This window comes from Odontesthes bonariensis, chromosome 22 (genome assembly GCF_027942865.1).
Source record: "Odontesthes bonariensis isolate fOdoBon6 chromosome 22, fOdoBon6.hap1, whole genome shotgun sequence".
NCBI lineage: Eukaryota > Metazoa > Chordata > Actinopteri > Atheriniformes > Atherinopsidae > Odontesthes > Odontesthes bonariensis.
In genome coordinates, this window is record NC_134527.1 from 20,093,613 (window position 1) to 20,109,782 (window position 16,170).

At 41.1% G+C, this 16,170-nt stretch overlaps 1 protein-coding gene across 1 annotated transcript in view; it reads right to left on the reverse strand.

The window, feature by feature from the left end:
• lamc3 (laminin, gamma 3) overlaps positions 1-16,170 on the reverse strand; it is a 123,907-nt gene that overhangs the window by 19,748 nt on the left and 87,989 nt on the right. Inside the window, exons 11-12 of the mRNA XM_075455921.1 lie at positions 13,811-13,920; positions 10,273-10,500 (exon numbers count right to left, since the gene is read on the reverse strand). Of these exons, the coding sequence (XP_075312036.1) occupies positions 10,273-10,500; positions 13,811-13,920 (338 nt within the window). The remainder of the gene's footprint in view (positions 1-10,272; positions 10,501-13,810; positions 13,921-16,170) is intronic.

Here is a 16,170-nt window from a genome sequence, read left to right on the forward strand (position 1 = left end):
TTTGAAAGCTAAAAGAAAGAGACATAACTTGCAGCTTTGAATTACTTTCTATGTGTTGATTTCCATGTACATTAACTATACCGCTGGTGAATTCCCAGAGTAGATCATACTACATTTTAAATCCATTAAGCTACAGGCAGTGCTGAATTATGACAACAGTCACAAATTTCTGAAAACAAAGAGGAAATATCCAGAGAAGTGAAGACACCAATCTAATATGGGAGTGCACTGCTTGACTGATAAATAGCAAGGCTGAGAATACTCCAGCTGCAGTTCAGTGACCCAGGGCGGCCCTAACGTCACAGTCTGAGACAATTAGACCCACAAATTCTTAAAAGTAACCGAGTGCAACCAGATCTGAGATCATTCAGCAAAAAAAAAATCCAATATAATGAGGCGCTCAACTTTATTAACAGACTGAGAGAAATTAACAGAGCAAAGAAGAGAAATAAGCCTTAACCTTAAGCCTTAATTTGAAATTCCAAAAAGTAAATGGGAAGAAGCTGACAAACTGTATTTATTTTCAAATCTTAATGAGTAGTCATTAGAACAAATATTAAAAACATTTTGGCCCTCACACTCTAAGAAATAATGTGTATTTCTGTGTAAAGAAGAAAAAAAACAATCAATTTATTCTGCACAAGGTGTTTTTCTGTTTTTATTCACTCAAGGAACACACTGTACAATTTAAAAGAATAATTGGGCAAATTTAAGTTTCTCAACTGACTCTGGTGCAGATAGATAAAACTAATTGAGTTTTGATTTTCTAGAGAACACCACCAATACGATCTTGATGCACTGCAAATATAAATTCACAGAGACCTCATTAAAATTTCCCATCTCTCTCTCTTAGCCTACGGGATGATTCAGGGAGAAGCTCCTTGGTGTGCATTTTAAAATCAGCTCACACCACCTGAGAAATGACTGCTTGTTGTTTTGAGGTCAATGCAACCAGTGTCTCACATTGCTAAATAAAGCCCTGTTAAGTCATCACCTGAAAAAAAATCAGACACATGAGATAGAATAACAGTCACAAAGCTTAACTGATCCCTCATCCATTGGGGGCAACAATTATCCTCTTGCCAGATGAAGTGTGGACTTCTGGCAAGAAGCGATTGGATCTTTTTTGGCGAAGCGAGGTGAACAATATGTAACTTTAAGCGTGAAATGCCAGTCATTAAACACAGAATTTAGTAATAATGATTGTTCCCAGCCTAAAGAAGTGAATCTTTCTTGAATTTCACAAGGCACACAATGACACTGATGGTGTGCGCTGTCAATCCCCAATGAGCCATAGTAAATCTAATAGCAGCAGAAATGTGCTGACTTTACCGAGTGTGAAGATGACTGAGCGTGATATGAGGCAGTAGAGCCACTGAGGGCCTCCTCGACACCATTATCATTCCACCGGCTCCTCACAAAAGCTAACGCCATGCATCACAAAATGTCGCTGAATGGCCGGATCCCTCCTCACAAGGTATCCCCTATCGACATGCTAATCACCCTTGCTTTGTAATGCCTCTGAAGAATAATTCCATTAATGAATCAATGAGTGTTCAATCAGTGTTCATTCAGCCGTAAGCAATTGGGATTTCTGTGAATCTCCCTTTGGAGCTGCACATTATGAACACTTTAACAAATCCACACAATCCGGCTATTCTGCTCTCAGCCTCTCGTGCTGCTCCTCTTTCAGCTGTGCTGCTTTGCACTTCAGCGCCCCTGCTCTCTGCCTGAACTCTGCTTGTCTGTTCTGTGATGGGAAAGCAATATTTCTGTATAGGAAACAAGTAGGCTCGAGTTGTTCTCATATACACGTCACACCCCATAGAGCTCTTTTCTCCCAGAAAATATTCCCCCTGCGCTCCATCCCTTCATTGTGCTTCTGAACGCAGCCTCTCTACAGAAATACACACACATTCAGAACCAATGCGCTTCATTAATGAAGCCACTTGCTGAGGACAGGAATACATTGGAATACATGATTGTGTGATAGTTGCAGGAATGCAAACAGACAGTTCTAACCCTTTCCAGATTCTTTCAGCTGACTGGGTTGGTTTGTACTTGACCATTGTTCAGTGTTCCTCTCACACAACGTGCCAAGAGTAGCTCCTCAAAAGATAGTGGTTATCACTGTTTGCAGGGGCTTGCATTGGCTTTAACGCCAGATGGAGACAGCAAAGTGAGAGAGAAAATCCAAGGAGAAATGGGTTTTTGTTTAGGAAAAGATCAGAGCCGACTTCTCTTCTGTTTCCACTTTCTTGCGTCTAAAGTCTCCAGATTTATTTTGCTGAACGGATCATCTCACGTCACTCTGCACCATCTTGGGAGGTCTCTCTGGGAAAGAAGGGCAACATGTGGGGTGTTTGATAAACAAGTCACATGGGTTCAAAGTAACCCATGGCCGTGCGAGTTGTACGAGTGTTCCGGCAACTTTTCATTTGGCCCCTGCAGCACAAACGGAAGAAAATCTGAATTATAATGGTAGACAGCTTTTTTTTCTATTTATTTTCTGTATAGTATAAGCGAAATGACAGCATGGGTGTGATGTCTAAACATAAGCTATTCAAGACCGCCACAGAAAAAAGCTTCAGGCTGAGAAAATCTATTTACTAATGCATGGGAACACCCTGTTTTAATGAAGGAGAGGGGGGAAGTAAAAAAGAGACAGAGAAAAAATATTTTGCCTGCCCCCCTAAAGGCCTCGGGGGTAGAGGCTGGCTTAAATCTGCTGCAGGATGGTTTCACGGCGACGCTGTTGTCTAATTTAACACAGACACACTGCGAGTGCTGCAGATGTGGCTTGTCACCGAGGTCTAAATGGACGGCTGCAGAGGAGAGAAGGAGGGATGCTGAGGGAGAAAAGGAGGGACAGTATGTTGTGTTCAACCCCATATATAATGTGTGCAATATGGATGACAGGGGAAATATGTTTTGTCATGGTGCGACTGAGGAAAATAAATGCATCAATTCCTGTTTTGTGTATAGAGGCTGTCAGCTAAATTGTTATAGCCGTGGCCCCCGCGGGTATCGGGGATGGGAACCTTCACAGCAGCAGCTGCGGGTCATGTTGTCTCACTGAAGCTCTGGGTCAACTACTTGTTACAAAGGGGTGGGATCAATTATTTAATGTTGATTTTTGTGCAATTTATGCTCTCGAAATGTTGCCAAATCTATCACTGGAACTGCAAAAGTCCTATCCAAACTGAATGTGTTTGAATATTGCGATTTTGTTTGAATATTCAAGCGATTAACAACAAGTGTAGAACTTTTATCTGACACTTACATGACATGAGGTGGATACAAAATGAACTTTTTTCCTGCTTGGTCATTTTAGTCTTTTTGTCTGCCTATCCTGTATTGGGTCCAGCTTTTTGGTTTGATTAAAATATCTCAACAAAGTGGAGAGACTAACTGAGATGACTGAGAGCTCAGGCTCTGATCTTTGGGTGATCACTGCCACCGGCCATTCTCTTCTACCTCTCTATGGGTGTTTTTAGGGATCTCAACAGAGGTAAACATTCCTCTCCAAAATATAGACATAGGTCATGATTTTGTATCCTTCAAATTCTAAATTGACAATTTACTAACTTTCACTTTAAAACTGCGACATTTTGTGCTATCGAGAAATGTAGCTGTTACACACTCTGGAGTATAGCAGTTCCTTGTATTTATGCTTAAGGGGCACAGAGTGAGTCGAAAACTGACAGCAAGCATCATTATGTGCCAAGTTGGGAGTGAGAATGAGTTGTCTTGTGTGCCTTGTTAAAATCAGTGCCAATGTGTCAGTGCAGAAATGAAAATATTCTACATTTGTCTCACCCATGTAAATCCCATACCTGCTTGCCTAATAATTCAAATGGAAAATAGGATGAATTTGACATTTGTTTTATTTCAGTTAGCAGTCTTTCGGTTAATTTTCCATTATTATGTAATAAAACAGAAGTAGGTAGGTGTAAGGCTGCGATGCCCAGTTTTTAACATTACATGAACATAAGGGTTTAAAGAACTTATGTTATGAGATGGGCTTAGGTGTGTCATTTAATAATTAAAAGGAGCCAGATCAACCAGACAGGTGATCTTTGTTTATGTTAGTAAATCCATGCTGCTCATCCTTCTGCCTTCAACCAGATAATTGCCCAGTTTGATTGAATAAGTGTCTTCAGGACTTTAAAAGAAGAAAGAAAAGGTGGCTCTAATCTTGTGGCTATGAAGAAAACCAACCATACTTGCACATGCGTCCGCTTCAAGACCCCCAAATGGAAAAAAACATCTTTCTGTTCCTTGTACTGTTCCATTACAGCAAATGCTTGTTTCTTACTTTGACATTTGTGTGGGGCCAAATTTTTTGAATAATGCAGAGTGGTTTTTGCATAGCTAAATGTCACGCCCACAGAATTATGTTGGAGGAGGATGGGAAACTAAAGCTTTTTCTTTTTTTTTTGCTCTTAGTTTCTAACGGAGAGTAAACCACCAGAGGCTTCTGCAGTGAGATAAATTCAGGTCTGGCTCGTAAAGGCCATCACCGGGAGTGCCTTACTCCATCAATTAGAGCACAAAGGAATAAATGACGAAACATACTGGTCATTGCAATACTCATTTAAATGCTAAGTTTACATGGAAGTAGTGTGAGTCAGTGCTCACCAGCAAACAGCCACTTTGGAATTAGAAAGAGGAAGTCAGGGTGTGCATTTCCCAAATGCCTGCTTAAATGCCATCTTCATCCCTCTGAGGTCATTAGTTAGAAAACTCTTTGAGAGAATGTTGAGGCAGAAGAACTGATGTGGAGGAAAAGCTGGCTCTAACGCCGGTTTATTCAGTCCTTAATCTCTCTGGTGGGCCGTGTTTGTTGCAGGCTAAGCCCTAAGATGCCTGGTCTGTACCAGCGTGATGGGATATAAGGAGCGACAGTGAGGGGAAAAGGAAGTGAGAAAGAGCAAAAGAAGACAGATGAAGTCATTCTGCAGTGAATCTTCCCATGTAATTTCTATTGCTGATCCTATTCGCCACGCTTTACTTATCTCCTCTCAACCAGCGCACTTATTTTACACAAAAATAAACAGGGAGATAAACAATGCATGCACTCTGTCTGCCTGTCTTGGCTTCCAGTCACACTGTCAAAGATTGCTGATTTGAAAAGGTTTTGACCTTTTTCTTGATGAAATAAGTTTAGACAAGGAAAACTTTCTGCAAACAACCTCGATGCATCATCAGAATAAAGGAAAATCTGTCTGTTTCCCAACCTAAATATGGCTCCCCATAAGGGGTGCACCCCTTAAAAAGTCTTTGAATGCACATCAGGTGGATGTGGCAGCTTTTATGCTCATTCTTGGGAAGCAGTGCCATCCGAGGGAGGTTATCTGTGTCTACATGTGATGCACCATACAGAAGATGACAAACAGTGGAGCTCTAATATAGCACCCTAACACTGAATATCCAGCAGAGTGTCGGGAGCATCATGCGTTTCATTTGTTTAGGTGATTAATGAGCACTCCTCTGCAGGATAGCCTGCAGAGAAATTTGAGTGTCTCTGTTCTATCTATACATTACAATCATCTCTCCCCCTTTTCCAAACCCTCTCTTTGAGTTTATGAATTATGGCCTGTTCCCTATTTTATGGATGGGGTATATGCAATTACCACAGTGGATATGCTGCACAGAGGCAGGTCCAGTCCACACTGAAATTGAAAGTCTGTTCAGAACTGAAAACACATGCAGTGCTTTTTTTTTTTTTTTTTAATATGAAGGGCATATGTTTGACTTCATCAGCCTTGCAGCCCCAGAACTCAGCGATCGCAATTTGCTCATTCCACCACAAATATTAACATTTCCAATCTGTTGTGTTACGCTACAGCAAATAGAACCGACACGACCCAGAGAGTGTTAATAAATCATGATTATGAAGCACCATTGGCTGCAGCTTCCCTCAGCAGCCGGTGTATAAACTCCATCCCAGTTTTGTTTGTGGGCACCCCCTGCATGATGATACAAGTCGTTAGGTAATTATACAGCAATTAAGATTCGGATAGAAAAACCAGCAGGTTGGTCCGCTTGCATGCTGACAAATGATGAACAGTGTGTCCATCAACTTACTTTGATAGTTCTCCTTGACCTGAACTCATAGATTCACAGAGAGTTTCTGCTGGCTGTTCGCCTCCTTTTTATTTTCTTATAAGAAAGCCAGCAGGCTGTCAGAACATGACATGCTACCATAATCATCCGTTTGAAAACCTAAGGCTAATTTTAACTAGGCTTCCTTTTCTGATATGCAGCTTATGCTATTCAACAGAAGACTCCAAAGGACAGAGCACACAAGGCTTTTTGATCCGTGACTCAGAGGACACCATGTTCCATATTCAACACTCATTCATCATTTGCATGGCGCTTGTGGCATTCAAATATTTTAAAACATCCTAAAAAGCACATGTGTGTGTGTGTGTATGTACTTGAAAATAAACGTCACGATTGCTGAAAATTTTACCTAAACCTTTCAATTTCTAAAGAAATACGTCAAAATAAACAGACTTTTCGGCAGTAAACTTACTTCTACCATCACATCTACACTCGTGCCTACGCCCAACAGCCAAAACATTAAACCACTGGCCTATCAATGAGTGTGCGACCAAAACCGCTCTGTCCAGTCAGGGCGAGGATCTGAGGGAACATATGATGTGTTCTGAGGTTCCTGGTTCTTTTTTTTTTTCTTTTACTGAAAATGGTCACACACAAAGAGTAATACAGTACTTAATCTCTTGATTGATGTCTTTTTTTCTGTATTTTCTTATGCTACTGCATTTGAAAACAACTTCATGGAGGAACCCAGCGTTACTGCATTTCATCAAAAAGTCAACAGTCGGTGGCGGTTGCGTCTCATTTAGCAGGCGAAAACATTACTTGGAGGTTGGTGAGGATAGAGTGTGGAGCTACACACACGACTGCCAAGCTGAAGTTTGAGTCCCGTCCTTACCACGTTTCTGCATTCAGTCCTTTAATCCTTGTGCTTTCACTCGATAATTGAATTGTTCTCGAGTCTGTTTTTCTACAATTTGCCCATATTTGCTCAATTTGATCATATCTAACAGAAATACCTTGCATCAGGGACATGGTGGTGTTGACAGGAACTGTAGCACTTACATGCTGGAAAAATAGAAACTAAAACTGATAGAAAGTCTGCTCACAGACTAATGTTGTTTTGATATCCAATGAAACAGCCCTGACGACTGCTGTTTCGAAAACATTAAGACTCTTTAAAAAGTGAGCCAAAGCGATTAAGGGAAAAAAGATGAAATAACGAGGAAATGCACTTTTTAGTTTTTATTAAAAAAAAAAACGAGGTCTAACATGTGGTCTAAGGAGACGCAGGAGATCTCCACACAGAAGGGAGTCGAGGATGCAAAAAAACAAAGTCAAGGTGAATGGGGAGAGCAGGAAGGCAGCAAGAGGCTGAATATAGGGGAGTCTGGTGAATAAGAGGCAGCAAATGTATGTGTGTGTGGTTTCTGAGAGGGAGGGAGACTTCCAGATTGAGGAAAGACATGAGAGACACGGGAAATCTGCAAGCAAATTAGACATCATTAGCCAAAAGGCGCTTAACAAGTCTAATTAGGGGAGAGGCAGGCAAGCAGTGATACCAGACTCGCTCCCGGACCTTAGACACACGAAAACCCGGTCTTATGAAGCCACAAATATGACACACACTCTTTCAGCTCAAGCTGAAGGCATCTCTTAACTGGGTCAGATCTCTGAGACTTTAAGTTGGAGGGTAGGGAAGGGAGATGGCTGTGAGAGGAAATGTGAGATAGAGGAAAGATAAAAGATAGAGGGTGGGACATCAGATGGGCTAGTTGTCTGCTCGAGTGAGATGGAGAGGGTTGTTCAAAACCGTGAGTCTGATAGTGTGCAAAAGACTCAGGGAGAAAAGGAGACCGTGCATATAGAACACACTCCCAGAAAAGCACTTGTAAATAACTGCAGAGAGGTTGACTTGTTTACGCAGCCAACAGATGTTGTTTTACCTTTGTCATTTACGGGACACTGCATAAGGGGAGCAAATCTCAAAGTAAACCGCAGTTGCCGTTATTATCTACCATAAACATGTCAGGTACATTAAATCCCGACTTTGAGTGCTTCTGCTGTTATTATAGAAATTAGTTTTGTGGAATCAGATTGTTGCTGTATGAGTACAGTCATCCAGTACTCTTTGAGTGATGGCTTTGCAATGCTCCTAAGAGATGACTGAGTTACGTTCCCTTGAAGCGACGATGACTGCCTGTCAGCTCTAGAAAGGCCCAGAAAAATGCTTCAGTCAAACAGCCTGCATCTCTCTCTGTTCCTCGAGCTCTCTCAAAAGTGCAGTGACAAAAAATAGTGTCTCAACAATGTCTGATGATCCCTCATCTCGTGTAGCTTTCGCTTTAGAATGGCTCTATCTCATGACGGGCAACCTGGATCAACTTTATATTCTACAAAGCAAAAAAAAACCCGTTCTCCACTGTTCTATTAAACAACAGGCACAGCGTGTCGCCAAAGCCAGCAGCAAGAGCGGCAATAATCAGCATCGGCTTATCAAAGTGTGGGCTTTTAAATCAGTCTGCGAAAGTGTCTTTTTTTACTCGAGCTCCATTGTGTTGAATGGCAATTTAAAGGGGAGTAAAGGCGATGCGAAAACTCCTATGGAAAGAAACAGTCTCTGAAGTCATAAAGTGGCGCTGGTTCTGATTTACTTTTGCTTTCATGAGCCCACTCCGGCGATATAATGCGAAGTTTGGAGTCCTCCAAGAAACGGATTACAGAGACAAAATAGGCGGCTGTTGCACATCCTACCTCTCTGTCCACTAATTGAAATGGCGTCAATACATTCTGAAACCCATGCTTCCCATAAAGCAGCTTGATGAAACATTTCAGTGGTTTTTATGATAGTAGTGTTACTTGTGTGAAGGTCAAAACTGACAAAAAGGATGTGATATGTAACCTTTGTAACTCGGTCTTCCCTGTACAAATTTGGAGTTTCGAAGCCTCAGCTGAGACACTCAAGTGATATTAAGACATATCGTTAAACTTAACAAATGTCCGCGGAGGACATTGTTCAGCTTTTTTGACAGCCCTCCTCATAACCATTGACAACGGCATGGACTGTGAAATTGATGGAGTTCACTTTTGAATATAAAAGGTTCTGCACTTGATTTATGAATTTAATATTTCCGGCTTTTTCAGGCTTTTCTCCTTTCGCTGGAATCACTGAAACAGAAATGTTGTTGATTAGTTGTTAGTGAAGTGGTACCATAGTCATTATGCCTTCCTCACATTTTCTAGATTTATCACTTGATGACTGAGACTATAAAGGAAAAGATGGCTGTAGCCACCGAATCTGAGACGTGAGGACAGTGATGAAGTGCCTTCAAGGCAAACACCACTGGTTAACGACAACGTTCTACATCAGCTTTTCTTTACTCCTCAGATATATGTATATATACATATATATACATGTAGAAAGCCACAACTTCTAACCCCCCCCCCAAAAAAAAAAAACTTAAAAAAAAAAAAGAAATCATACCTCTTCCTCCAATAGAACAGGCATGTTACTACAACAATACAAGAGGTGGCAGGTTGCGCTTCTCATAATCACAACTCTGAAATAATCAGGCTAGTTCACAACTTTTGACTGGACCGCGAAACCACAGCACCACACAACGACACAGAATAAGCCTCAGGCAGACTTGATAAAAATTGATACATTTAAAAAGAAAATAATAAATCAATCAATCTCATCGGTTTTTGTCCATAAGGTGTCACAATCAGACCACTTCTGTGCAAAGCTGTGGTCCATAGACGTGTGTTATTCTGAAGGAAATGCGAGCTGCGCCTGTTTTCGTTGCCCCAACCACAGGGAAAATGAATGTGTGCACCTCTGTTTTGTGTTTCCACAAGAGCGAGGCTGAACCTAGCTAAACTGACGTCTACTGCAAAGTTATCTAACGTGGGACCGCATGAAAGGCAAACACCTGTACTGGAGCCAGTCCAGGGATTTCAGAGCTCATTGCGACTGAGCATACTACAGTTTCCCAGACCCAAAGTTTTTTTTTAACTTTGCTTTCACCTACTAATGGTCAGGGTTAAAGGTTGATTGTACATGGTTAGATTTGGATGTTAGAAAATAAATGGTCGAGGTAAGAAAACTATTCTTATGCCTCCTTGTCCAAATACTCCAGGCTTCAAAATGGCAGTTCACAAATCATTGTGTAAATGCAAAATACGATTTGTAGTTTCACTCGTTACCGGTTTCCGGGTGACAGCCTCCATGCCGGTGGCAGCTGCATGGCACGCATGTTGAGAGAGGCCCTCTGCGAGGGTTTTCGCGGGTGAATCCCGGAGCACACCTCTCACAAAATTGACCTTCAAATCCCAGGGGACAGGAGCAAGATTCCACCCATGGAGCAGGATGACCGGCTGGACTGGAGGAGATGGAAGCTGAGGACAGGGTTACTCCAGCAAGTTGTGACGTGTCTGGAGAGGAAAGAGGAGGAGGAAGATGGGATGAACTTAGTCGTAAAACTGATGCTCGTAAATGTGTCTGTGTTTGTGACAATGCATCTTGTTAGGCAGTCATTTACGTCTCCCTCCTTGTCTCATTACAGCTTTTGGCCTCTGTTTACAGTCTGACACGCACACACACACGCACACACACACACACACACACACACACACACACACACACACACACACACACACACCTCCAGACAACAAGCGATTCATCCACCCCCATCCCCATGAACGCCACCCTTAATGCTCACTTGAACACACACCTGTACCTGGCCACGCACATACACCAGTCATCCAGAGACTCTTTGATATAGCAAATGAATGAAGTTAAACTGCAGAGCGAGATGTGAAGAAAAAAAAATACCGGAGACCCTGTGGAGTTATGTCAAACATGCAGTTGCTGTGGGGTTTGGAGATCCGTCTCTCCTCTCATGAATAGCGATAGGGGCATGCCATCCTGAACCAAATCCCTCTAACCCTTCAGTCTCTGAGCTGCAGCCACAAAATTACTTTTGGCCCATTACTGTGTCTGCTCTCACTAAAGACTAGATGGATAGATAGATAGATAGATAGATAGATAGATAGATAGATAGATAGATAGATGGAATAAGCTGCTGCATAATAATCTGAGTGGAAGAAACAGTTTGAGGTGAGAAAGCAACCAGAGGAGAGGATGAACCCTGACTTCTAAGTCATGATCCAATCGTTCCTTGAACGGTGATGAAACCCACTTCATTTGCACCTCTGAGGGATAATCAGTACGCAAGCCTGTCCTCTACTCGCTCCTGATTTCTCGTTGCTCCTTCACCTGGGGATATGTGCAATTAGAACACTTTTCAGATATCGAAGCCTGTATTTCCTTTATCTATTACGTTTCGTTTGAAGTCATGCTGTTTTCTTCATCTATCTTTTCTTTTTTAAAAACCTTGACACGCCAGTCAAGATTTTATTCAACAAAAGTGGCTTACTGCAGCATGGTATACTGTTAAGGTACCTATTCATTAAGCTATTAAATCATTGATTGTTAATTTTTTATTTTTATAAATATTCATGACAGGTCCTCAGTGATTGGTATCAAAGCCTGCCTTTACAACACTGACATCACATTATAGGATACTCTTTGGCTTAGAAAGATTTGGATATCAAAGTTTGCAGCACTGCCTGTAGCAATAAGGCACTTCTGACACTGTTTACAAATTAGTTTGAGACCTATAATGTGCAGCAGATGCAGTGCAAACTGTGTGCATGACTCTGGTAGCATGTTCGCGTGGGTGGGTGGGTACAGAAAATAGTTTGATGGAATATGCATGACCGTGACTCTGTTAGTAACTGCACAAACTTCTGTGCCTGTGTTTGCGCAACTATGCAAGAGTGGGTGTCACAGCTCCTGCACTGTGCAACTAATTAAAACCATGCAAGTACATGTGAGAGAACTGGTAGTTCTGGCCAGCTGTTGTGCCTTCTCTTTACTCTCATCCATCGTAAAGCTACTCAGATCCTGCTCGTTGATTACAATACAAACCATCAGACAGAAAAGGAAGAAGGATGTGATAAAGAACAAGAGATGAATTTCGAGAATAGTTACAAACAACTCGGAAAAAAATGCTGTTTTGCACTGAACCAGATATAGCTCAGTTGAACTACTCTATGAGAACATATAGCAACCCTAACAATTTGTGTTTCTGTTTGCAAAAGATGTGCCGACATTAAAAAAAAACCCACCTTGAATCATTCTGTGGCACACACGCAGATCAACCATATCATAACATATTGCACCGTGTCACTATGTGTTTAATAAAAGCTAAGTCAAACGTAAATGCAGTTTGTAAAAAACTAAGTACGCCCCGTGATATAATAGCTTGTAGAGCCACCTTTAGCAGCAATAACTCAAAGTAATTGTTTTCTGTATGATGTTATCAGTGTAAGATTGTTATAGAAGAATTTTGGCTGACTCTTCTTTACAACATTGCTTCATTGAGGCTTGCAGCATCTATTTATGCACGGCTCTGTTAAGGTCCCTTCAAAGCATTTTAATCAAGTTGAGGTCCGGACTTTAACTGGATCATTGCAACCCATTTATTTTTTTTCCTTTCTAGATACTGTGATGTAGGTTAGATGTAGATATGATTTTGTTCAATTTCATCCAAGCTTTAGCTGTCAGACAGATGGCCTCACATTTGACTCTAGAACACTTTGGCATACAGAGGAGTTCATGGTGGACTCAATGACTGCAAGGTGTCCAGGTCCTGTGGCTGCAGAACAAGCCCAAATCATCAGCCCTCCACCACTGTACTCAACAGTTGCCATAAGATGTTGGTGCTGATATGCTGTGTTTGGTTTTCTCCAAACATGCTGCTGTGCATTATGACCAAACATCCCCACTTTAGTCTCGCTTGTCTAAAGGATATTGTTCCAGAAATTTGTTCAAATACAACTTTGTAAACTTGAGGCATATTCTTTTTAGACGGACGATGCCATCTTTGTTCAGGCTTTTTCTCAATGCGTTGTCTTGAACTTTAACATTCAAAACGCCAATTAAGGCCTGTAGAGTCTGAGATGTAGCTCTTTGGGTTTTTTAATGATTTCTTAGGTACATTTTACCATCTGACCTTGGGGTGAACTTGCTGGGACGTCCACTCTTGGGAACATTGGCAGCTGTCTTGAATGTTTTTCACTCATGAGTAATCCTTCTCCCTGTAGAATGATGGACTTCAAATTGTTTAGAAATGGTCTTATGACCCTTCCCAGACTGATGGGCAGCAACAATTGCTTCTCTAAGATCGTTATTGATGAACACACACCTGAATGCTTCAGACCAGCAACTTGCTGATGATCAGTTAATAAAGTGCATAACATTAGCAGCACCTGACTGCTACTTACACTTAAAGTTTCTTTGGAAGCAATAACGGGGTACTAAAATGAGCCCCCCACCTACTTCTGGTGCTACTTCTACACAGTTTCTTTTGGCTTCATTTTTATTAAATACTAAGTGTAAGAAGTCATGTGTTGTTGTATAAAGTTGTTTTTGTCTAACTTGAGACCTGATAAGGACCAGATGATCTTTAAAAGCCCTGATAAGGCAAATCTTATTACTGACACAAAGTATATACAAAATAAGAGTATAGCGTATGTATCAATAGTATAAATATAATAATGCGACAATCAAGGTTAAAGACACGCATCCTTGAAATAACAAGCATGATAGAATCTAAACTTGTGTTGTACATAAAAATCGCAATATCCTCCCACATAAATAAACATAATGCATACTTACAGTTGTGTCCGCCAGCATTGCTGATTTTCAAGGCTGTCAGGTTGTAAAGGAGACGTTGGAACTCAAAGCCAGACAGACGAGGTTTGAAGCTCTTCTCGTATTCATGAAGTCTGCAATGAGGAGAAGGGAAACATCATTTACAGTATTTTCTGCATCACATGCATAAACTATGATGAAACACCAAATATATACAATTTCAACAGTCCACACATAGAGCACAACAGAGTTAATTTGTGTACGTGGCAGATTTATTAACAACTAGAGTGGCTTTAAAGCAATTTTATTGCCCTCCACAAGTACTAAGATGAGAAAGACCCTGCAGTCCATGTATACTTCATGTTTTGATGGTAGCCTATATAAAGCATAACCAGTAAACACACAAGAGTGCAAATGTAAATGTGCTGACTTCAACATATATCCAGGGTCTTGATCTCTGAGATGTGCCATCTGCTTAAGGATGTTGTGCAAAGCCAGGCAGCACAGCTGACATCTGCCCATTTCACTCCTGGAGTCTCGCATTCTTTCCATCTTGATGACAGGTGCTGTGTCAGCTCCGCACAGCTGATGTTAAATTGCAAAAAATTCTCGCATTTAATCTTCATCTACGGTTACAAAAAAAGACTTATAGGAGAGGGAACTTCTTCTAATATATGGTATCTGCTGTATAATACTGGTGTATCGTTGATGACGAAATTAAAAAATTGACGGGTAAAATTGTGCTTTCATAAGCAGGAAATGCCAAATATTTTTAGCAAAGCAATCCATTTTTGCTGTGAGTTTAGTACAGAACTTGTACCCTTACAGTGTGTTACAAAGGATTGCAAATGCACTTTGGATGGTCTTTGTTAAAAGTATCTGATGACATGCTCAGATCTTGGTGTTCCCCTAACTTAAAGGACAAGACCGGTTTTTTGACATTGGGCCCTTGATTTCACATTATAACATGATGTTCTACTCACCCCTGCTTGTTGTTGGTAATTTGGAGCTGTTCCGAAGATATTCGAGAGGCGTCTGGCTGCTCTCTTGAGATATTCGGCCATGAAACGGTTTCCTATGGGCAACATTATACAGGCACAAACTACGCTGTTTATAATTTATTAATTACTGTACACTAGCACTGATAACGAGGAGGTGCGTCGCTTACTTAAAAAAATCCAGGTTACTGTAGTTTTGAATTTTAGCCGAATGAATAAATAGGCAGCAGGTCTGTGGGCTGTCTGTGGTAGTAGCACGACGATGACGTCAATAACACCCACTTTACGACAAAAAATCAAAATTACAGTAACCCGGATTTTTTTAAGTACGACGCACCTCCACGTTATCAGTGCTAGTGTACAGTAATTAATAAATTATAAACAGCATAGTTTGTGCCTGTATAATGTTGCCCATGGGAAACCGTTTCATGGCCGAATATCTCAAGAGAGCAGCCAGACGCCTCTCGAATATCTTCGGAACAGCTCCAAATTACCAACAACAAGCAGGGGTGAGTAGAACATCATGTTATAATGTGAAATCGAGGGCCCAATGTAAAAAAAACGGTCTTGTCCTTTAACACCATCCTCAGGCCAGACATTCAATTGATTCACTTGTTTGGTTGATTATCTGCAGAGCTCGTTTCTCTCGCAGACTCAGCTGTACTTTGTGTTAAATAATAAATAATTCCATTCAGCCACCCTAAACTGAGAGGATGAGCATGTTGCAGTGAAACCTGGGAAAATCCAGCATAATAGCGCCGTCAAGATGTCAGAATTTACAGTCTGCTCCACGAGTATTTACTTGGTGACACAGTTTCTGATCATCTAAACTCCCAGTTTATTTGAAACAAAACAACAAAGTGTCATTGAAGACCTGCAGCTGTGATTTAATGAAATTGTAGAGGTATACGTTTAAGACTTCCATCCAGTTTCTGGCAACTTCATGACAAATAAGGTGATAAAAGGTCTGAAAATTATATTTAAATTTGGTCAAAAATTGACGAAAGTCTTCATATGAGCACCTAAAAGTTTTTTACCTTACTTTCTTATCTTCAGCAGACAGCAGCCTGAGTGCTCTCAGTTTGGTTTCATGACAGGTGAACTGAAGCTAAAAGGTACTCAGCAGGGGGGCCATGAGAGGAATGAGTGTTACGCTGTGTAAAACGACTCAAAGCTAAAAAGATTCCAGTGAATGCTGTTTGGGGAATTTTTTCGCTCCATTACTTCTGCATCAGACAGTTACATGACTACATTTGCCCAACACAGCCCACGTTACCACAGAAGGTGTACACCTGTACGGTATAGTGGACTGTATCAAAACACAGATATTCTTTTGCTGAAAGAATGTTGTGACAAAGTAAGCTGTCAGCTGCAGAACTGACACAC